The 21,849-nt window shown below is 62.6% G+C and overlaps 1 protein-coding gene across 2 annotated transcripts; it reads left to right on the top strand.

Moving 5' to 3' along the window:
* Positions 1-423: 423 nt before the first annotated feature.
* Positions 424-19,021, top strand: LOC311510410 (uridylate-specific endoribonuclease D-like). Of its 2 annotated transcripts, none has more exons than XM_084610057.1 (7): positions 424-504; positions 4,859-5,042; positions 5,716-5,918; positions 8,106-8,222; positions 9,370-9,476; positions 17,780-17,922; positions 18,857-19,021. In XM_084610057.1, exons 2-7 carry the CDS (start codon positions 4,930-4,932, stop codon positions 18,969-18,971), a joined length of 798 nt encoding a protein of 265 aa, XP_084466183.1. In that variant the 5' UTR covers positions 424-504; positions 4,859-4,929; the 3' UTR covers positions 18,972-19,021. The 2 variants fall into 2 exon arrangements, with proteins under 2 accessions (XP_084466183.1, XP_084466182.1); XM_084610056.1 differs by lacking the exon at positions 424-504 and adding an exon at positions 1,321-1,451.
* The last annotated feature ends 2,828 nt before the right edge of the window (positions 19,022-21,849 follow it).

Raw genomic sequence — 21,849 nt, 5'->3', positions numbered from 1 at the left:
AAATGAAAGTGAAAACCAGGAGGGTCTCCATTCTGTATCCGAACGGCCACTGGGCTCCTCTGCCTCCATGGGTTTTGGCTAAACCGCGCTTAAGGGTCGAAATACGCTTCCATCTGGAAATGTGAAATAAGTGTATCTATCCAGCCTCTGCCTGCCAATTGGAGATGATTAACGGCTTTCAGACTAATCCTAAAGGAGAATGGCATTAGCATATTCCGCTTGTGTCTGAGACCCCAGATATTTGATACTCCAATCCATCCCGGAAATAAAGCTGCGTAGTTAGCTGCTGTGTAGATTTCATAGGAAGCGCATCCCTCCCCCAAGCTCATGCCCCGGAGACCTTCTGGTTTCCCACCGGTCCCATTGTTCTTTTGAGGTTAGTACTTGGGAGATAATGCTGCCATTTACATAGAAATATAAAATCCAGGATAAGTGCATCTGCTCAGAGATGGGAAATGAAGAGGAATCAAAAAAAGAATTAACTCACAGTTTTCCTGGAGAGAGGTGATTATATTTTTAATTTCTCTGACCCAAGGGCGGTTGAGACGCCTTGACGTGTGTCGTGCATGTCCCCTCCTCCCTGGCTAAGCAGCTGGATTTGGGAGCCTTGGAGCCTCCAGTCCCTAGGAGCTACCCTATCTAGCACCATGAGGATGCTCCTTGATGAGATCAGAGTGCCTGAGTGAGCCGATCTCTGGGGAAGCCTGACTCTTGCTACCAGGCAACAGAACCAGGCCTAACGCATGTCCCAGTTACCACGTGGGAAGCTGCTCCTTTAGCACGCTGGCTGGGGGTCAACGATTTCAGAGCCCGCAGTCGCGAGTTTGAGTCCCGTCACTGCTTGTGTGTGGTTTGGCTGATTGTGCCCATCCCCCTGCTGATTTGGGTGTAAATGGGGCTTCCATTGTTTTGATTCCATAACGCTTCATTTACACTGGAGCCATGTAGAGAGCTGCCTTCCCTTCTGTCTGGGAGAAAACCTGTTTCTTCCTTTGTTTGGTCACAGACTTTAAAGCATAATATCAGTGAATATCCATGACTCCTCATAGAGTGCTGACACATTTCACAATGATATTGATCACCAGCGTGTCAATTCTGCACTGGACTCCTGACTATCTTTCAATACCTGAATCCTCTGGTCTTGCATATTATCCAACCCGCTCCCACCTATCCCTGGCTTATCTAGCTGTGCAACAGCTGTGTCTGACTTTATCTAGTTCTGCCAACAAACTTCGCATGTGTTCATTATCCCTGGGCTTTGAGCTGCAGCTCCAAACTTAGAGCGGTTTAATATTTCTCTAGCGTTATCTCAAGCGATACAGCAAACTGATATAAACCCTCAGTGCTGCTCCGGTGTCAGGTAGGTTGCGGCCCATCCAAGATGAAGGGCATTCTTGCGCTGGTCTGCTTCCTGCCCTGTTTAACATCTGGGGCCCACCTCTCCTTTCCAGGTAAGAGCAGATTGTTAAAATATTTTTTAAACTAAAATGTATCCCGTTTGGATTTATGTGATGATAACAAAAAGGCAATTCAGGGTGAGATTTCTCTCCTGCCCAAGAGCCTGGCAAAAATTATGGGTTCAAATGAGCCATTTCTGAGTGAACACAGATGCCCAAAGCTCTGATTTTGCAAACGCGAAATTCAGCCCTGTACAGACAGTCTAAGCATTGCTTACTTTTCACTTCTTAAGTGGTGCAGAAGGCCCCATGTTGGCCTCTTGCATAGGAGTGAATTTTACCCTTGTAGAACAATTTACCAACCAAGGGATGTGGTGCCTTCTCCATCCCTTGACAGTTTTAAATTAAGATTGGATGGCTTTTTAGCTCAGCCACAAGACATGGGCTGGATGCAGGACTTATTGAGTGATATTCCCGGGTTTGCGTTACGCAGGAGGTCAGACTGCTCCTCACGGTCCCTTCTGGGCTTAACATCCATGACTCTATGAAAAAAATATTCAAAAATCTGTTCTGTGAAAAGCTGACGTTGGCCTTCATTGGGGACAAATTTGGGCAAAACCACCAACCTGGGTAAATGGAACTCCAGACCGGCAGTGGGCTGAGCGGAGCCGGCAGCCGGGACCCCGGCTGGCAGGAGCCAGCGGACGGAACTCCAGACAGTGGTGGGCTGAGCCGGGCCGGCAGCCGGGACCCTGGCTGGCAGGAGCTGGCGGACGGAACTCCAGACCGGCAGTGGGCTGAGTGGGGCTGACAGCCAGGATCCCGGCTGGCAGGAGCCGGCGGACGGAACTCCAGACCCGTGGTGGGCTGAGCCGGGCCGGCAGCCGGGATCCCGGCTGGCAGGAGCCAGCGGAACCCCAGACCGGCAGCGAGTGAGCCGCTGCCAGTCTGGGGTTCTTTCTGCTACCCTGCTCAGCCCGCTGACGGTTTGGGGTTCCGGCCGCTGGCCCCTTGCCAGCCAAAATCCCGGCCATCGGCCCCGCTCAGCTTGCTGCTGGCCTGGAATACCAGCCGTCAGCCCCGCTCACCTTGCTGCTGGTCTGGGGTTCCGGCTGCCGGCCCCTTGCCAGCCGGGGTCCCGGCCATTGGCCCCGCTCAGCCCTCCTGCCGGCTTGGGGTACTGGCAGCCAGACCAGGGCTCTGCAGCCCTTATCAAAAATTACACTACAGTTAGCTTAAAAACTTAAAAACTTTGTATATTACAGTAATCGTTAAAAATGTATAATGTTAATAAAAACATAGGTTTGATGAAGCAAAGAAGTTGTACTTATGTGCCCGTGCTTAATTTGTGTTTTCGATGATTTACCTTCTAAAAAAACCTCGCACGTCTCACACCCCCAGAAAGGGCATCTCGCACCCCCAGTGGGTGCATACACCCCAGGTTAAGAACCACTGCACTAAACTGATAAGATCTGCATTTTAATTTAATTTTAAATCAAGCTTCTTAAACATTTTAAAAGCCTGGTTTACTTTACATACAATAGTTTAGTTATATAATATAGACTTATAGAGAGAGACCTTCTAAGAAACGTTAAAATGTATGACCGGCATGCGAAACCTTAAATTAGAGTGAATAAATGAAAACTCGGCCCACCACTTCTGAAAGGCTGCTGACCCCTGGTCTAGTTCTAAAGCGTGGCAGCAAAATTGACACTTGGGGCTCTTCTCCAGTAAGGTCTGTACGCTGTATTCTGGTAGCGCTTTCTGTTTTGCTGCACGAGTATCTTGCAATCACTCTTTGCTTAACATGTTATTCGCCTGGCGTATGTTCACCATCGACGATAGCTGCTCTTCCCCCCTGCAGGTTACTTTGTGCAAATAACCACCGTGTAACATGCACTTTATCAAACACATGAAATCAAGTCGTAGCCACCCCTATGCACGAGCACTTCAGAAATCCTAGTTCAATGAAGCCGACAGGAGGTTTCCCATTGATTTCAGGGGGCCAGGATTTCACCCATGTTGTTTCCCATCTGGTTTCGTGGTTAGCTGCTTGCTTGTTTGTGCCGAGAACTTGTACGTGCAGTTTCCAGCAAAGGCAGAAATAGCACTTCCCTGTTTCCCTCGTGTACTCACGTAGAGAAAATGCACATCAAAGAAGGAAAGCCAGGATCCCAAGAATCTTTGTGAATAATTAAGGTCAGATTTGTAGTTCTAACTTTAAAGGCGAAGGCTTGGCTGCCATATCTACAGACAAGAGCAGATTCTCTCCCGTGTTCCCAGAGATACGTGCATTTAGGGCTCATTAAAAATCCATGGATAGAGCTCTTGGCTGTAAAGCCTCTGATGGGATTTCAGCTCCAGCATGATTCGCTCTCAAGGCCATTGAGTCTTGCTGTGCACTGGGCAGGTGATATGGGGCAGTCAGGGCCAGCTACCTCCAAGATGGGAAGCTGCTTCGGCCCACTTCTGCTTGCACGCACCCCAAGGATGGTGTTGGGCGCGAAAGAGAGAGAAGCAACATCCCCTGCTTCCCAGCTATGTTACATTAACAGTGTCATTTCCCCTTCTTGTCGCTGAGGGTCTGCCTGGGATCAGTATCCACATCACCATTGGATAGAGGAACAAAGCTGAGGCACATAGAAAAATGCCCTGTCCGAGGCCTCCTAGTGAGTCATTGGCGGAGCGGGGAAAAAGGACCCAGGAGTCCTGGTTCCCGATCCACTGTGTAAAGCAGGCCCCTGTCGATCAATCCTTCCAGAGAGGGAGTCCTGGGGATGTTCTGTACAGCTGTGGAGTCAAGCAGAGAGGGAAAATTTAAGAGACCCCCAGAAAGGTGAAAGTGATTTGAAGGGGGGTCTGTGTGGATGGGCTTCATCCATATCTAGAATGGAAAATTCAGGAAACGCGGCTTCATCCTGCAAATGCGTCACAGAATCAGCAGGTAGCGTGGGATAGCTGCAGTGGGAGAGGGTGGCGTAGAGACCAGGCTGTGCTGGACAGCCGAGGTGCGGAGTGTCTGAAGCAGACGGTAGATGGAGCTCATTCCAGATGGTCGGAGCTGGGTTCTCTCCCACACGTGAGAGGAAGTAGGCCCTACTCAGACCCAGGGAGGAGGGTGTGTATGGACACTTGGGTACTGTATTAGGAATGAAGCACATGGAAGAAGGAAGCTGGATTCTCCCCTTTGGCTATATTGCCTGCACAGGGTTCCTTGGGAGTAATTATTCCACAACAATGATGGCTTAGTGACTATTCTAATAGGCACATTAGCTGGATGAACTGAATAAACCAGCCATCATGCCTCCAATGAGCCAGCTACTCCTTTGAGCTGGGTAAGAGGGGAGTTGGGGACTAGTGCTGTACGTGCTTCTTTGTCCATGTTTCTAGCCCATTACTCTAGTATCTGGCCACTGAGGCGAGGCCGTAGTGAACTCTGGTCCCTCTTGTTGCCATTCCAGGGGAAGGTGAGCAGCGGGAGGTCCCCTCATTCTACTCTGTCTCCGACAGTGAGATCAAGAGCATCTCTGAGATGCTGTACTCTGCCGACGTGAACAAGGCCACCAGCAGCGAGATCATCCTCAACCTGCAGCACAAGATCTCCTCTGACCAGACCAGTGCAGGCCAAGACTACGCCAAGCAGAAGTGAGGGCATGGGGGTGGAGTGGAGGGGACAGGAGATGCTGGGAAACCCACGTGTGTGGGATGTACAGATCAGGGGGGAGGGTGCGTTGAGATTACACCATATCCTTGCATGGGCAGAACCTTCCACAGCCACGTAGAAATTCCCGCAGGGCAGACAGAGTGGAGGGACACAGAGGTAGCATGCACACACGGCAGATGGATCTGGTCAGGGTGAGGAGGTGCAGGAAGGGGGACGGAAGTGTACGTAGGCCTCGTTCTGGCTCTCTGTCAGGGATGCCTCCTTCCGCAGGTCCCATTTATAACGATCCGAGAGGGACTAGTTAGTCTCTGGTCAGAGAGGAAGGATGGTCCAGTGGTTAGAGTACCAGCCAGAGACATGGGTTCTATCCCTTGTTCCTCCACAGACTTCTTGGTGTGACCTGGGGCAAGTCACTAAGTCTCTCTGCCTCAGATCGTCCTGTGTCCAGTGGGGAAAATAGCACTTCCCTGCCCCCCAGTGGGGCGGTGAGGATAAAGGCATTAAAGATTGTGAGGCCTTCTGATGCTCTGGTGTTGGGGCCCAGATAAGTACTTAAGGCAGAGCTATCAGCTCACCGGCTCTGCCTCCGATTCTCTGGCTGGATCTGTGACTAGGAGCAGCGTCCCTAACCCCCTCTCTCCACTCTCCTGCCAGGCTCTTCAGCTACGTGGACGAGGATGCCCTCTTCTCCAAGCCCACCTTTGCCAGGCTCTTGGCGCTGCTGAATAACTACGAACGCATGACGGGCAAGGAGGAGGTGGTGACCGCCTCCGAGAGACAGGAGATGGACGCTTTCCTGGATGAAATCTTCAAGACTCGGGTGATGGAGAAGCTGAGCCAGTTCTTTCTTTCTACAGGTAAAGTACCAGCTGTGTGGCAGTGTGCAGCTAGGTGATGACATGGGTTGTGTCTGCTGCCAGGTGCTGGCGGGACCATAGCTAATCCCCAGCCTCGGCTCATTGCAGGATCCTGTAGCCCTGCCAGGTGCCGTGGAGACAGGCTTCCCCTGGCTGCGCCGGCAGGAGTCCAAGCAAGGAATTGCCTCCCCTCGGGGGTTTAGTTTTCAGTTTGGGGCTGGGTGGAGGAACGCAGGGAACCCCAAGGCTGGGGTCTAAGCTCCCTGCTCCCCCAGAAGGACTTGACTGAGGGGTCCTCAGTGTACCCACAAGCTCTGTTGTGGACCGTGTTCCTGTTGTCCAATAAACCTTCTGTTTTATTGGCTGGCTGAGAGCCTCAGTGAATCCCAGGAAGAGGGGTGCAGGGCCTGGACTCCCCCACACTCCGTGACACCTGTCCCTCAAGCTCGGCTCTCACCCGAGCAGAACGCAGCTCCCGGCACCTGCTGGCCATCAGCGCCGGCAACCAGGACTGCCTGTTCTCACCACAGCTGGCTCTCCTCTCTGAAGCTTGCAGTGCGCATCAGTTGGAGAAGGAACATGTGTTTCTTGGTGTATTTCCCAATGCACCGTCTGCTCGCAGGCTAAATACCAAGCGTGGCCCTCAAAAGCAGACCGTGAAAGCCGGCATCCGCAGCACCCCGGTCATCCCTCCCCGCTCAGCTGCTCGCCGCAAACAGTTGTCACAAATATTGCGTCCCGGCGAGGCAAATATCGCGCCCGCCGGGCTAGTGCCACGTGCTTCACTTCTGAGGCAGGAGTGGGAAGATTCAGGCAACGAAAGATAAGGCTGTTGTTAAAACCAAGGCATACGGGGAACTCCCTGTCACGTGCCCACTCTTGGCCCCGTACGGTCCCTGGGGGGAACCCCCTTCAGTGAGACAGCCCTTCTCGGGGGTTCACTCTCAGGGGTTAAGCCCCTTCGCCTCCTGGAACCGCACCTCTCTGAGCCTTAGCACACCTGTCTCTGCCGTGGGCCCCTTCAGGGAGTCCCCTTGCTCTGGACCCCCAGGGCCTCCACTGCTAGAGGGAATAATGCCCCTCTGATCTCTAGACTGGAGTGATTCTCAGCCAGTGTAAAACAGGAGGGGTCACTGAGCGTCTGAACCCAGCACAGGAAACTCTCAGGGCCTCAGGCCTGGCCTCCGTCCGCACAGCACATCCCAGTCTCCCCGGCATCCAGGTGGGCTCTGCCTGCTCTCTCTCTCCAGTCCTGAGCCCCCCTGCTTCCCAGCTGGGCATCTGATATCACGGGCCCCAAGCTCCCCCCCGTCCATTGTCTTCTCTCCAGGTAAACAGGGTCGTAAACAGGGTCTCCTGGGCCTCCTCTCCTCTCTTCCATCCTCTGGCCCCCTCTGGCTGGAACCGGCTGGTCAGGTCACCGGGGTCCTCTCTCCGCAGCCCATTGTCCTCCCACTGGCCAGACCTGGCTGTGACTCCCGAGCTGGGCCACCAGGTCACCAGTCGCTGTGGTCTCCATTCTCCAGGCCACTGGCTGGGGCCCCAAGTTCCCGGTCCTCTGTAACAACAACCTCCCTCTCCCACCGCCTCGTTAAACCAGAAACGCCCAGGGAAACTGAGTCCCACCCCCTCTGCACGCAACCCATGGGAAAAACCAAGGGAAAACCAAGAAACCCCCCCACTTCGTCACACTCGCTGCTTGCCGGCGGGGTGCGTGCGTGACACAGAGGTAATAGCTTGCACCTGCGCCCGATGGGAGTTTGCCAGCTGGGAGTGACAAAGGAGGCGGGGAAATGTGCCGTGGAGGGGCAGTTTGCACACTCAGAGAGGAGTGGGCGTGGGCTTGGAGGGGAGGCAGCCTCGGTCCAGGGAGAAGGCCCCCTGTCCCGGCTACAAGGGTTTGACGTTCTAAATAGTGAGGCTGGCGATGGAGAACATCCGATCGCTATCTTTGGGCCTCACCCGTCCTTACAAGCGAGCAGGTGACGTATGACCCCGTTAAGCCCATGCCAGAGCCATGCAAACACCCTGCTGCCCCTCGCTGGGCTGCGTGCTGTGGAATCTGGCCAGCTGATGGATTCAGACCTGAGATCTCCCGTGGCTGGGCCATGGAAGCTCAGTCCCCGGGAGCTAGCTGCATTGCCCTGCTGGAGACCAGCTCTGACACCTGCTGTCTCCCCGGGCCAGGTATCTATTTGTCGGAGAATGACTTCAAGGCAGACCTGAAGGAGATGTGGTTCGGGCTCTACTCACGCTCGAAGGGAGCGGCCATGGACTCCTCTGGCTTCGAACACGTCTTCCACGGTACAGCGCTGCTCGTGGGGCGGTGGGGGGCGGATCCCCGAAGAGGGCACAACACAACTGAGGCTCCAGCATGCCCGTTTGCAGAGCCCCTTCTGCTGGAGGAGACCCCCCTCCAAATGCCGGAAACCTCAAACATGGGGGGGCCTAAAATCTGGCCCCTAATATTCAGGTTCCTGAGCAAGCAGCAGCCTCATCTGCAGAGGGGCTGACCTGCTGGAAACGGCCTCTGTGAAAATCAGGCCACATGTTTAAGAAGAAGAAGCCCGAGCTCTGGGTACAGCCCTTTCGATCCATAGAGCTCCAAGTGCTTTCCAAAGGAGGCTGGTATCATTAGCCCCCTTTTACAGATGGGAAACTGAGGCACGGACAGGGATGCGACTTGCCCAAGTTTGCCCACCAGGCCAGTGGCAGAGGCTGCCGGGAACAATCACAGGGGTGTAATTTCTGTCAATCACACAACTGTGAATGGGGAGGGTGGGGGTGGGTCAATCATTGGGAATTTGCCAAGGGGCCAGTTAGACGTGGAAACTGAAATGGAACAGACTAGATGTGCCAATCTGATAAGTGGCGTAGCCAAGCCTGGGGTGGGATTTCCTGGGGATAACCCCCTTATACAGAGTACCGGGGGGGTGGTGGTGGCCTGCAATACACACGTCACTCCGGATGATCTGGTGGATCCTCCTGGCCGTAAGCTGCATGGCTCCAAATTTAACGCTGGGACTTTTCAGGCCGGCTTTTACCTTGAACAGCATTTCTCAGGTCAGGACAGTCAGTTATTCTCAGCCACTCGACAGGGTATTAATTCACCCCGACCCACGTTAGCACGGTGTCGAGACGACCGACGTTCTAGGGCCCTGCTGAACAGACAGATACAGCCCCGCGAATGATTGTCCTAAAGCGCCTTGCGGTCGGGCAGTTGTACCAGAGAACTTCACAGATCCCCGTGTGCGCTCAGAATCCCCGGGGGCGATGGGAACTCAGGGGCAAGTGATGAGCGGCTGGAAGAAAGTGAGGGGCCCGCTGGGAAGGGCACAGGGTCTGCGGGAAGCTGTCGGGGGCGCCACGGCGGGGGCGCCACGGCGGGGCGTGGCAGGAAAGGAGCCAGAAACAGGCCCGTGACTCCAGCTCTGCTTCCTCTCGCCTGCAGGGGAAATCAAGAGCGGGAAGATCTCAGGCTTTCACAGCTGGGTCCATTACTACGAGCGGGAGAAGAACGGAGAGATCAATTACCTGAGCTACAGCTACAATGGGCCTGTGAGTGCTGGGGGGAGGGCGTCCACTGGGCCTAGCTCGCCGCGGCTCCTACCCGCCCGACCCAGGGGCAGGTGGCTTCCAGCCCGGCTCAGTGCGGCTCCTACCCGCCCGATCCAGGGGCAGGTGGCTTCCAGCCCGGCTCGCCGCGGCTCCTACCCGCCCGACCCAGGGGCAGGTGGCTTCCAGCCCGGCTCGGCGCGGCTCCTACCCGCCCGACCCAGGGGCAGGTGGCTTCCAGCCCGGCTCGCCGCGGCTCCTACCCGCCCGACCCAGGGGCAGGTGGCTTCCAGCCCGGCTCGCCGCGGCTCCTACCCGCCCGACCCAGGGGCAGGTGGCTTCCAGCCCGGCTCGCCGCGGCTCCTACCCGCCCGACCCAGGGGCAGGTGGCTTCCAGCCCGGCTCAGCGCGGCTCCTACCCGCCCGACCCAGGGGCAGGTGGCTTCCAGCCCGGCTCGCCGCGGCTCCTACCCGCCCGACCCAGGGGCAGGTGGCTTCCAGCCCGGCTCGCCGCGGCTCCTACCCGCCCGACCCAGGGGCAGGTGGCTTCCAGCCCGGCTCGCCGCGGCTCCTACCCGCCCGACCCAGGGGCAGGTGGCTTCCAGCCCGGCTCGCCGCGGCTCCTACCCGCCCGACCCAGGGGCAGGTGGCTTCCAGCCCGGCTCGGCGCGGCTCCTACCCGCCCGACCCAGGGGCAGGTGGCTTCCAGCCCGGCTCGGCGCGGCTCCTACCCGCCCGACCCAGGGGCAGGTGGCTTCCAGCCCGGCTCAGTGCGGCTCCTACCCGCCCGACCCAGGGGCAGGTGGCTTCCAGCCCGGCTCGCCGCGGCTCCTACCCGCCCGACCCAGGGGCAGGTGGCTTCCAGCCCGGCTCGCCGCGGCTCCTACCCGCCCGACCCAGGGGCAGGTGGCTTCCAGCCCGGCTCGCCGCGGCTCCTACCCGCCCGACCCAGGGGCAGGTGGCTTCCAGCCCGGCTCGCCGCGGCTCCTACCCGCCCGACCCAGGGGCAGGTGGCTTCCAGCCCGGCTCGCCGCGGCTCCTACCCGCCCGACCCAGGGGCAGGTGGCTTCCAGCCCGGCTCAGCGCGGCTCCTACCCGCCCGACCCAGGGGCAGGTGGCTTCCAGCCCGGCTCGCCGCGGCTCCTACCCGCCCGACCCAGGGGCAGGTGGCTTCCAGCCCGGCTCAGTGCGGCTCCTACCCGCCCGACCCAGGGGCAGGTGGCTTCCAGCCCGGCTCAGCGCGGCTCCTACCCGCCCGACCCAGGGGCAGGTGGCTTCCAGCCCGGCTCAGCGCGGCTCCTACCCGCCCGACCCAGGGGCAGGTGGCTTCCAGCCCGGCTCGCCGCGGCTCCTACCCGCCCGACCCAGGGGCAGGTGGCTTCCAGCCCGGCTCGGCGCGGCTCCTACCCGCCCGACCCAGGGGCAGGTGGCTTCCAGCCCGGCTCGGCGCGGCTCCTACCCGCCCGATCCAGGGGCAGGTGGCTTCCAGCCCGGCTCAGTGCGGCTCCTACCCGCCCGACCCAGGGGCAGGTGGCTTCCAGCCCGGCTCGCCGCGGCTCCTACCCGCCCGACCCAGGGGCAGGTGGCTTCCAGCCCGGCTCGGCGCGGCTCCTACCCGCCCGACCCAGGGGCAGGTGGCTTCCAGCCCGGCTCGCCGCGGCTCCTACCCGCCCGACCCAGGGGCAGGTGGCTTCCAGCCCGGCTCGCCGCGGCTCCTACCCGCCCGACCCAGGGGCAGGTGGCTTCCAGCCCGGCTCAGCGCGGCTCCTACCCGCCCGACCCAGGGGCAGGTGGCTTCCAGCCCGGCTCGGCGCGGCTCCTACCCGCCCGACCCAGGGGCAGGTGGCTTCCAGCCCGGCTCGCCGCGGCTCCTACCCGCCCGACCCAGGGGCAGGTGGCTTCCAGCCCGGCTCAGTGCGGCTCCTACCCGCCCGACCCAGGGGCAGGTGGCTTCCAGCCCGGCTCGGCGCGGCTCCTACCCGCCCGACCCAGGGGCAGGTGGCTTCCAGCCCGGCTCGGCGCGGCTCCTACCCGCCCGACCCAGGGGCAGGTGGCTTCCAGCCCGGCTCAGTGCGGCTCCTACCCGCCCGACCCAGGGGCAGGTGGCTTCCAGCCCGGCTCGCCGCGGCTCCTACCCGCCCGACCCAGGGGCAGGTGGCTTCCAGCCCGGCTCGCCGCGGCTCCTACCCGCCCGACCCAGGGGCAGGTGGCTTCCAGCCCGGCTCGCCGCGGCTCCTACCCGCCCGACCCAGGGGCAGGTGGCTTCCAGCCCGGCTCGCCGCGGCTCCTACCCGCCCGACCCAGGGGCAGGTGGCTTCCAGCCCGGCTCGCCGCGGCTCCTACCCGCCCGACCCAGGGGCAGGTGGCTTCCAGCCCGGCTCGCCGCGGCTCCTACCCGCCCGACCCAGGGGCAGGTGGCTTCCAGCCCGGCTCAGCGCGGCTCCTACCCGCCCGACCCAGGGGCAGGTGGCTTCCAGCCCGGCTCGCCGCGGCTCCTACCCGCCCGACCCAGGGGCAGGTGGCTTCCAGCCCGGCTCAGTGCGGCTCCTACCCGCCCGACCCAGGGGCAGGTGGCTTCCAGCCCGGCTCAGCGCGGCTCCTACCCGCCCGACCCAGGGGCAGGTGGCTTCCAGCCCGGCTCAGCGCGGCTCCTACCCGCCCGACCCAGGGGCAGGTGGCTTCCAGCCCGGCTCGCCGCGGCTCCTACCCGCCCGACCCAGGGGCAGGTGGCTTCCAGCCCGGCTCGCCGCGGCTCCTACCCGCCCGACCCAGGGGCAGGTGGCTTCCAGCCCGGCTCGGCGCGGCTCCTACCCGCCCGACCCAGGGGCAGGTGGCTTCCAGCCCGGCTCGCCGCGGCTCCTACCCGCCCGACCCAGGGGCAGGTGGCTTCCAGCCCGGCTCGCCGCGGCTCCTACCCGCCCGACCCAGGGGCAGGTGGCTTCCAGCCCGGCTCGGCGCGGCTCCTACCCGCCCGACCCAGGGGCAGGTGGCTTCCAGCCCGGCTCAGTGCGGCTCCTACCCGCCCGACCCAGGGGCAGGTGGCTTCCAGCCCGGCTCGCCGCGGCTCCTACCCGCCCGACCCAGGGGCAGGTGGCTTCCAGCCCGGCTCGCCGCGGCTCCTACCCGCCCGACCCAGGGGCAGGTGGCTTCCAGCCCGGCTCGCCGCGGCTCCTACCCGCCCGACCCAGGGGCAGGTGGCTTCCAGCCCGGCTCGCCGCGGCTCCTACCCGCCCGACCCAGGGGCAGGTGGCTTCCAGCCCGGCTCGCCGCGGCTCCTACCCGCCCGACCCAGGGGCAGGTGGCTTCCAGCCCGGCTCAGCGCGGCTCCTACCCGCCCGACCCAGGGGCAGGTGGCTTCCAGCCCGGCTCGCCGCGGCTCCTACCCGCCCGACCCAGGGGCAGGTGGCTTCCAGCCCGGCTCAGTGCGGCTCCTACCCGCCCGACCCAGGGGCAGGTGGCTTCCAGCCCGGCTCAGCGCGGCTCCTACCCGCCCGACCCAGGGGCAGGTGGCTTCCAGCCCGGCTCAGCGCGGCTCCTACCCGCCCGACCCAGGGGCAGGTGGCTTCCAGCCCGGCTCGCCGCGGCTCCTACCCGCCCGACCCAGGGGCAGGTGGCTTCCAGCCCGGCTCGGCGCGGCTCCTACCCGCCCGACCCAGGGGCAGGTGGCTTCCAGCCCGGCTCGGCGCGGCTCCTACCCGCCCGATCCAGGGGCAGGTGGCTTCCAGCCCGGCTCAGTGCGGCTCCTACCCGCCCGACCCAGGGGCAGGTGGCTTCCAGCCCGGCTCGCCGCGGCTCCTACCCGCCCGACCCAGGGGCAGGTGGCTTCCAGCCCGGCTCGGCGCGGCTCCTACCCGCCCGACCCAGGGGCAGGTGGCTTCCAGCCCGGCTCGCCGCGGCTCCTACCCGCCCGACCCAGGGGCAGGTGGCTTCCAGCCCGGCTCGCCGCGGCTCCTACCCGCCCGACCCAGGGGCAGGTGGCTTCCAGCCCGGCTCAGCGCGGCTCCTACCCGCCCGATCCAGGGGCAGGTGGCTTCCAGCCCGGCTCAGCGCGGCTCCTACCCGCCCGACCCAGGGGCAGGTGGCTTCCAGCCCGGCTCGCCGCGGCTCCTACCCGCCCGACCCAGGGGCAGGTGGCTTCCAGCCCGGCTCAGTGCGGCTCCTACCCGCCCGACCCAGGGGCAGGTGGCTTCCAGCCCGGCTCAGCGCGGCTCCTACCCGCCCGACCCAGGGGCAGGTGGCTTCCAGCCCGGCTCAGCGCGGCTCCTACCCGCCCGACCCAGGGGCAGGTGGCTTCCAGCCCGGCTCGCCGCGGCTCCTACCCGCCCGACCCAGGGGCAGGTGGCTTCCAGCCCGGCTCGCCGCGGCTCCTACCCGCCCGACCCAGGGGCAGGTGGCTTCCAGCCCGGCTCGGCGCGGCTCCTACCCGCCCGACCCAGGGGCAGGTGGCTTCCAGCCCGGCTCGCCGCGGCTCCTACCCGCCCGACCCAGGGGCAGGTGGCTTCCAGCCCGGCTCGCCGCGGCTCCTACCCGCCCGACCCAGGGGCAGGTGGCTTCCAGCCCGGCTCGGCGCGGCTCCTACCCGCCCGACCCAGGGGCAGGTGGCTTCCAGCCCGGCTCAGTGCGGCTCCTACCCGCCCGACCCAGGGGCAGGTGGCTTCCAGCCCGGCTCGCCGCGGCTCCTACCCGCCCGACCCAGGGGCAGGTGGCTTCCAGCCCGGCTCGCCGCGGCTCCTACCCGCCCGACCCAGGGGCAGGTGGCTTCCAGCCCGGCTCGCCGCGGCTCCTACCCGCCCGACCCAGGGGCAGGTGGCTTCCAGCCCGGCTCGCCGCGGCTCCTACCCGCCCGACCCAGGGGCAGGTGGCTTCCAGCCCGGCTCGCCGCGGCTCCTACCCGCCCGACCCAGGGGCAGGTGGCTTCCAGCCCGGCTCAGCGCGGCTCCTACCCGCCCGACCCAGGGGCAGGTGGCTTCCAGCCCGGCTCGCCGCGGCTCCTACCCGCCCGACCCAGGGGCAGGTGGCTTCCAGCCCGGCTCAGTGCGGCTCCTACCCGCCCGACCCAGGGGCAGGTGGCTTCCAGCCCGGCTCAGCGCGGCTCCTACCCGCCCGACCCAGGGGCAGGTGGCTTCCAGCCCGGCTCAGCGCGGCTCCTACCCGCCCGACCCAGGGGCAGGTGGCTTCCAGCCCGGCTCGCCGCGGCTCCTACCCGCCCGACCCAGGGGCAGGTGGCTTCCAGCCCGGCTCGGCGCGGCTCCTACCCGCCCGACCCAGGGGCAGGTGGCTTCCAGCCCGGCTCGGCGCGGCTCCTACCCGCCCGATCCAGGGGCAGGTGGCTTCCAGCCCGGCTCAGTGCGGCTCCTACCCGCCCGACCCAGGGGCAGGTGGCTTCCAGCCCGGCTCGCCGCGGCTCCTACCCGCCCGACCCAGGGGCAGGTGGCTTCCAGCCCGGCTCGGCGCGGCTCCTACCCGCCCGACCCAGGGGCAGGTGGCTTCCAGCCCGGCTCGCCGCGGCTCCTACCCGCCCGACCCAGGGGCAGGTGGCTTCCAGCCCGGCTCGCCGCGGCTCCTACCCGCCCGACCCAGGGGCAGGTGGCTTCCAGCCCGGCTCAGCGCGGCTCCTACCCGCCCGATCCAGGGGCAGGTGGCTTCCAGCCCGGCTCGGCGCGGCTCCTACCCGCCCGACCCAGGGGCAGGTGGCTTCCAGCCCGGCTCAGTGCGGCTCCTACCCGCCCGACCCAGGGGCAGGTGGCTTCCAGCCCGGCTCGCCGCGGCTCCTACCCGCCCGACCCAGGGGCAGGTGGCTTCCAGCCCGGCTCGGCGCGGCTCCTACCCGCCCGACCCAGGGGCAGGTGGCTTCCAGCCCGGCTCGGCGCGGCTCCTACCCGCCCGATCCAGGGGCAGGTGGCTTCCAGCCCGGCTCGCCGCGGCTCCTACCCGCCCGACCCAGGGGCAGGTGGCTTCCAGCCCGGCTCGCCGCGGCTCCTACCCGCCCGACCCAGGGGCAGGTGGCTTCCAGCCCGGCTCAGTGCGGCTCCTACCCGCCCGATCCAGGGGCAGGTGGCTTCCAGCCCGGCTCGCCGCGGCTCCTACCCGCCCGACCCAGGGGCAGGTGGCTTCCAGCCCGGCTCGCCGCGGCTCCTACCCGCCCGACCCAGGGGCAGGTGGCTTCCAGCCCGGCTCAGCGCGGCTCCTACCCGCCCGACCCAGGGGCAGGTGGCTTCCAGCCCGGCTCGCCGCGGCTCCTACCCGCCCGACCCAGGGGCAGGTGGCTTCCAGCCCGGCTCGCCGCGGCTCCTACCCGCCCGACCCAGGGGCAGGTGGCTTCCAGCCCGGCTCGCCGCGGCTCCTACCCGCCCGACCCAGGGGCAGGTGGCTTCCAGCCCGGCTCGGCGCGGCTCCTACCCGCCCGACCCAGGGGCAGGTGGCTTCCAGCCCGGCTCGGCGCGGCTCCTACCCGCCCGACCCAGGGGCAGGTGGCTTCCAGCCCGGCTCGCCGCGGCTCCTACCCGCCCGACCCAGGGGCAGGTGGCTTCCAGCCCGGCTCAGCGCGGCTCCTACCCGCCCGACCCAGGGGCAGGTGGCTTCCAGCCCGGCTCGGCGCGGCTCCTACCCGCCCGACCCAGGGGCAGGTGGCTTCCAGCCCGGCTCGGCGCGGCTCCTACCCGCCCGACCCAGGGGCAGGTGGCTTCCAGCCCGGCTCGGCGCGGCTCCTACCCGCCCGATCCAGGGGCAGGTGGCTTCCAGCCCGGCTCGGCGCGGCTCCTACCCGCCCGATCCAGGGGCAGGTGGCTTCCAGCCCGGCTCGGCGCGGCTCCTACCCGCCCGACCCAGGGGCAGGTGGCTTCCAGCCCGGCTCAGCGCGGCTCCTACCCGCCCGATCCAGGGGCAGGTGGCTTCCAGCCCAGCCCAGCTCAGCATGGCTCCTAGACCGGAGGAAGGATCCTTTTCTGCTCACTGACGCAACCTGCCGCCTCGAAGCCCCACGAGGGGTCTGGGTTCATAGAATCATAGAATATCAGGGTTGGAAGGGACCCCAGAGGGTCATCTAGTCCAACCCCCTGCTCGAAGCAGGACCAATTCCCAGTTAAATCGTCCCAGCCAGGGCTTTGTCAAGCCTGACCTTAAAAACCTCTAAGGAAGGAGATTCTACCACCTCCCTAGGTAACGCATTCCAGTGTTTCACCACCCTCTTAGTGAAAAAGTTTTTCCTAATATCCAATCTAAACCTCCCCCACTGCAACTTGAGACCATTACTCCTCGTTCTGTCATCTGCTACCATTGAGAACAGTCTAGAGCCATCCTCTTTGGAACCCCCTTTCAGGTAGTTGAAAGCAGCTATCAAATCCCCCCCTCATTCTTCTCTTCTGCAGGCTAAACAATCCCAGCTCCCTCAGCCTCTCCTCATAACTCATGTGTTCCAGTCCCCTAATCATTTTTGTTGCCCTTCGCTGGACTCTCTCCAATTTATCCACATCCTTCTTGAAGTGTGGGGCCCAAAACTGGACACAGTACTCCAGATGAGGCCTCACCAATGTCGAATAGAGGGGAACGATCACGTCCCTCGATCTGCTCGCTATGCCCCTACTTATACATCCCCAAATGCCATTGGCCTTCTTGGCAACAAGGGCACACTGCTGACTCATATCCAGCTTCTCGTCCACTGTCACCCCTAGGTCCTTTTCCGCAGAACTGCTGCCTAGCCATTCGGCCCCTAGTCTGTAGCGGTGCATTGGGTTCTTCCGTCCTAAGTGCAGGACCCTGCACTTATCCTTATTGAACCTCATCAGATTTCTTTTGGCCCAATCCTCCAATTTGTCTAGGTCCTTCTGTGTCCTATCCCTCCCCTCCAGCGTATCTACCACTCCTCTCAGTTTAGTATCATCTGCAAATTTGCTGAGAGTGCAATCCACACCATCCTCCAGATCATTTATGAAGATATTGAACAAAACCGGCCCCAGGACCGACCCCTGGGACACTCCACTCGATACCGGCTGCCAACTAGACATGGAGCCATTGATCACTATGATTCAAGTCTCAGTCCCAGTGGTGGGAGGCTCAGTGAGTCCCTTTGCAAGCCCAGCACAGACAGGGAGGACAAAGTCTCCTCCCATGGAGTCCTGAGCCATCGCAGTCCTGCCGTCGGCTGGCGAGCAGGCTGCCCGTCTCCCTGCCCGGCGCTGGCTCGTGGGTAGCGAACTGGTGCCATCCTTTATCCCATGCACCCTCTTGAGATAGTTTCCAACCGGAGACAGCCCAGAGCACCCGCTGCCAGGGGCACCCACCTCTTGCGTCTCCTTGTCTGGTTGCAGTGGACCGGCTACCCTGACATCATGGCTTTCCAGTACAGCTGGACGGGTTATCTGAAGAGCATCGGCTCCTTCTTCATTGGCTCCAGCCCCGAGTTTGAACTGGCCGTGTACACACTGTGCTACAAAACCAGGCCCAACAAGCTGTGAGTATCAGAGGCAATGCCAGGTAGGCCGGGCCCCAGTGGGGGTGTCGCCCCTGAAGAGCCACCGGCACGGGGGGGGTGGGGGGGGTTGGGGGGACGACGGATGGACTTTCAGGTCATTTCTGGTAGCAATTGAAGTACTGTTAGAAACTCTTTGTTGTGCGTAAAACCCTTTGAGAAGCCTGCTAATGCCTCCTTCCCCGCAGACTTTTGTGGCAAAGGCGATCATTGCAGTCTGATCCTTAGAGCAGTGGGAGCTGGCAGTCGGGACTCCTGGGTTTTCTCTTGGCTCTGGGAGGGGAGTGGGGTGAAGTGGTTAGAGCAGCGGGAGCTGGCAGTCGGGACTCCTGGGTTTTCTCTTGGCTCTGGGAGGGGAGTGGGGTGAAGTGGTTAGAGCAGCGGGAGCTGGCAGTCGGGACTCCTGGGTTTTCTCTTGGCTCTGGCAGGGGAGTGGGGTGAAGTGGTTAGAGCAGCGGGAGCTGGCAGTCGGGACTCCTGGGTTTTCTCTTGGCTCTGGGAGGGGAGTGGGGTGAAGTGGTTAGAGCAGCGGGAGCTGGCAGTTGGGACTCCTGGGTTTTCTCTCGGCTCTGGGAGGGGAGTGGGGTGAAGTGGTTAGAGCAGGGAGGCTGGAGTCAGGACTCCTAGGTTCTGTCCCCAGCTCTGGGAGGGGAGTGGGGCCTAGTAGTTAGAGCTGGGGGCTTGGGATCAGGATTCCAGCCTTCTCAGCATTGCCAACCCCAAGTGTTCAAAACTCATGTCCGGCCACAGGAAAACAAAACACAGGATTGGCTTAAACCCTCTGAGGCTTCTAAAAAATACCCCCCGTGGGGACACGTTTGTATCGCCCTGCGGGGCACACTCAGGCCTCGAGGCTTCAGAGGGCGACGTGGCTCTGGACGGCCCCCCCAGCAGCCTCACGTCCATCTCCTTGCAGGTGCACGCTCAGCCTCGGCGGGAAATCGGCCCAGATTCAGACCTACTCCTGGCCCAACTCGGAGTACGGAGCGGGCAAACGGTACCTCGCCTCCTCGTACCCCAACTCCCCCTGAGCCCGCCCCCCTCCACTCAGCACCACGACAATAAACCTTTCCCTCGCTGAGCCGCTCCCTCTTGCCTTTTGTTTGCAGGGTCCCAAGTGGGGAACCCTGCCCCACCCCGCCCGCACATGGGGCTCCTGCTGCTAGTTTCTTGCAGCGATTGTTGTTTCGGGAGCGTGCGTACGGGGCCTGTTATGTGACAATAGGTAATAACCTCGGGCAAGTGCAGAGCCCTTTTAGTCCCTGTCCCTTTGCCCCCACGCGGGCCCCAGGGTTAATGCACCGTGTGTGCATTTGTCCGGCTCCGTTGGCTCTTGGAACGGGGAGAGTGGGGGGGTCATGAGTCGAGCTTCTGCCTTGTGATCTGTGCTGTGCTCAGGGCTGCCCTGGCCCCTGGGAGCAGCCAGCCACCGAGCTCGCACTGGTAAAGCAGCCGGGCTAATGGCCTGCCCCATTGTCGCTGTCCATGGTGGACGGCAGTGAGGTCTCCAGGTGGAGTTTAGATGGAAACCATCCCTTATGGCGGCAAAGGAATCCCTCCCGGCCACACACGCGATTGAGAGCTGCTGGCTCGGCAGCAAGCAGGCTCAGATGCCCTGGAAAAGCCGGGCTTCCTCCCAGCCCTGCAGCTGTCCTAACCGTTCCCAGTCTCCAGGGGGCAAGCAGGTGTCAGGGAAACTCCCTGGGCAGGCTGCTGGCCAGGCCATGGTAGTGCTGAGAGATGCGGACCCCTCTCCGGCACACGCATACACCCCTTGCTCCGGAGAAGGGGCATTTTCCTCGCCCTAATAAAGCAGGCAGCCCCGGTGAGCGCAGGGCCTGGCCCTTCGGCTCAGGGTCCTGTGGCAGCGGTAACCTCAACTGTCCTGCCAGGTGATGCGGTTTGCGGCCAAATCCATCACCTCTCTCCTGTCCGCCACGAAGACCCCTTAATCAGCTGCAGAGGTGGGGGGATCCCCTGGCGGCAGCAGCAGCTAATGAGAGCTGCCGTGAAGAAATGCACAAACCTCGTTTGCCTGGGGAGAGCGAAGCCTTTTGCCTTCCCGAAGCCTGCTCCTGAAATCGATGGCAAAACTCCAGGGGAGCAGGACCAGCCCTTTAAACAGCCATGCGCCCCCGGGACGGCCTTGGATCCATCTCATCATTAGCAGCTCGCCTAGCCCTTCCTGCGATGAGAGCAGGGATCCAGAAGCACTTTAGAGGCCTAGAACTCTCCCGTCGCCACCACCGGCAGCTCGTCAAGCTGCTGTTCTGATGGGCGCTGTCGTGAAGGGAGCGGCTGTGTCTGCCCAGTGAACACGCCGCCCCTCTCCCCCGACCCAGGAGAGCCGCTGGCCCAGACGGGTCAGGCAGTGGGGAACCGCCGTGGGGAAATGGAGGACAAATTCAGCAGGGCTGCAAACAGATCAGAGGCCGGGGATGTGTGCGGCTTGTGATGTCAAGGGCTGGGTTGGGAGGGCCGTTCCTGTTCAAACAGAGGGTCCCCTCTGTTTCCAGGGGGCCTGACTGAAATGTCCTGACGGGGCCTGCTTTCCAGAGGGAGGGGGCTCAGAACATTCTAAGAACCAGGCCCCTTTGAGGTTTGCCCCCCACCCCCACCGAAACCAGAGGCTTCCCAAATCACTTCTTCTGTCTGGGCTCCAACGCCTTCTCTCTTTCCCCGCCTTGGGATGCCAAGCTATGAAGCGTGGCCAGACCCTGCTGTGCTGTGTGTGATTTCCCTGGCAGCGCCTCTGATTCTGCAGGCAACAGAAAGACCCCTGCAAAGCGTGAAGCTGCTGGGGATTTATGGCCGAATCTTCATGGCTCCCAGTCACTGGTGCCTGGTGAATGGGGAGGTCGTGGCTTGGCTTAGCAGGCCGCGAACTGGCACCGTTTTCTCACTGCCAGCGGCGTCTTCACTGGCCATTGTAGGCCTTGCAATTCCCCCTGGCAATAGCAGATGTGCAGTGTAGCCGGGGTGCGGGCGTTAATATCGTCGCCCCTCTGCCAAGCGGGAGCCGATTTTGAGGCCTCCCCCTGGGAAGAGAAGTGAGTGCCGTGGACTCTGGGTCTTTTCTTAGTGTCACTTGTAAGCACTGAACTAGTTAGAACTGAAGGCAGAGAGCAAACTCGCCCGCGGCTTGCAGCCGCTGCCCCCGGACGAACGCGCATCACAAAACAAACAACAATGCAGCGTTGCTTCAAAGACTGAACTCCGCTTTCAGGCGACACAAACGGCTGCAGCAGCTCCATTGGGCGTCTCCTGCTCTAACAGCGTCCACAGGGCCGGACCTGAGTCCTGGCAGAGTCAGGAGCCCAGAGGATCAGAGTCCGAGATGGGCCAGAGGGCAGCCGGAGAGGCGGGTGGCAGGAGGCAGGCCGGGTCGGATACCAGGAGATCAGAGATTGTAATGCCCTAACAAAGCCCACCCAAATCCACCGTCAATAGCGCTCTTCAAACCATGCCCCGAACGGCAAAGCGCACGTAATGAGAACCAGGGTGGGTGAGAGGTGCCACCAGGTGGCGCTCTAAGGCGCCAGATTTGCAAAAGTTCTCAGCCCCCAGCAGCTCCCATAAGGTGGGAGAGGGAGGTGGTGATGGGGGGAGAACACCATTGTTCCCAGTGGGGAAGGGGATCCTCCACTGCTCTGGGAGGGAGCCGCTGGGTGCCAGATGCTTTTGAAAAGCCGTCTGCTTCCGTTCGGTGCCTAGACAGGAGCTGAGTAATACTGAAAACCCAGGCCCGCTTAGCAAGCTGCTGTGTTGATTGAAACGTCATCTCGTCAAGAGGAAGCCAGCGGAGGTAGGAGGCTGGCACTTCCTACCTCTCTGTGGTGTACTCTGACGACGGCCTGCACCTTTCCCCGGCCAGGGCTTGTGCAACTGACAAAAAAAACCCATGGGGGA

This window comes from Lepidochelys olivacea (genome assembly GCF_965140295.1).
Source record: "Lepidochelys olivacea isolate rLepOli2 genome assembly, chromosome: 20".
NCBI lineage: Eukaryota > Metazoa > Chordata > Testudines > Cheloniidae > Lepidochelys > Lepidochelys olivacea.
This window is presented reverse-complemented; position numbering and strand designations above follow the sequence as displayed.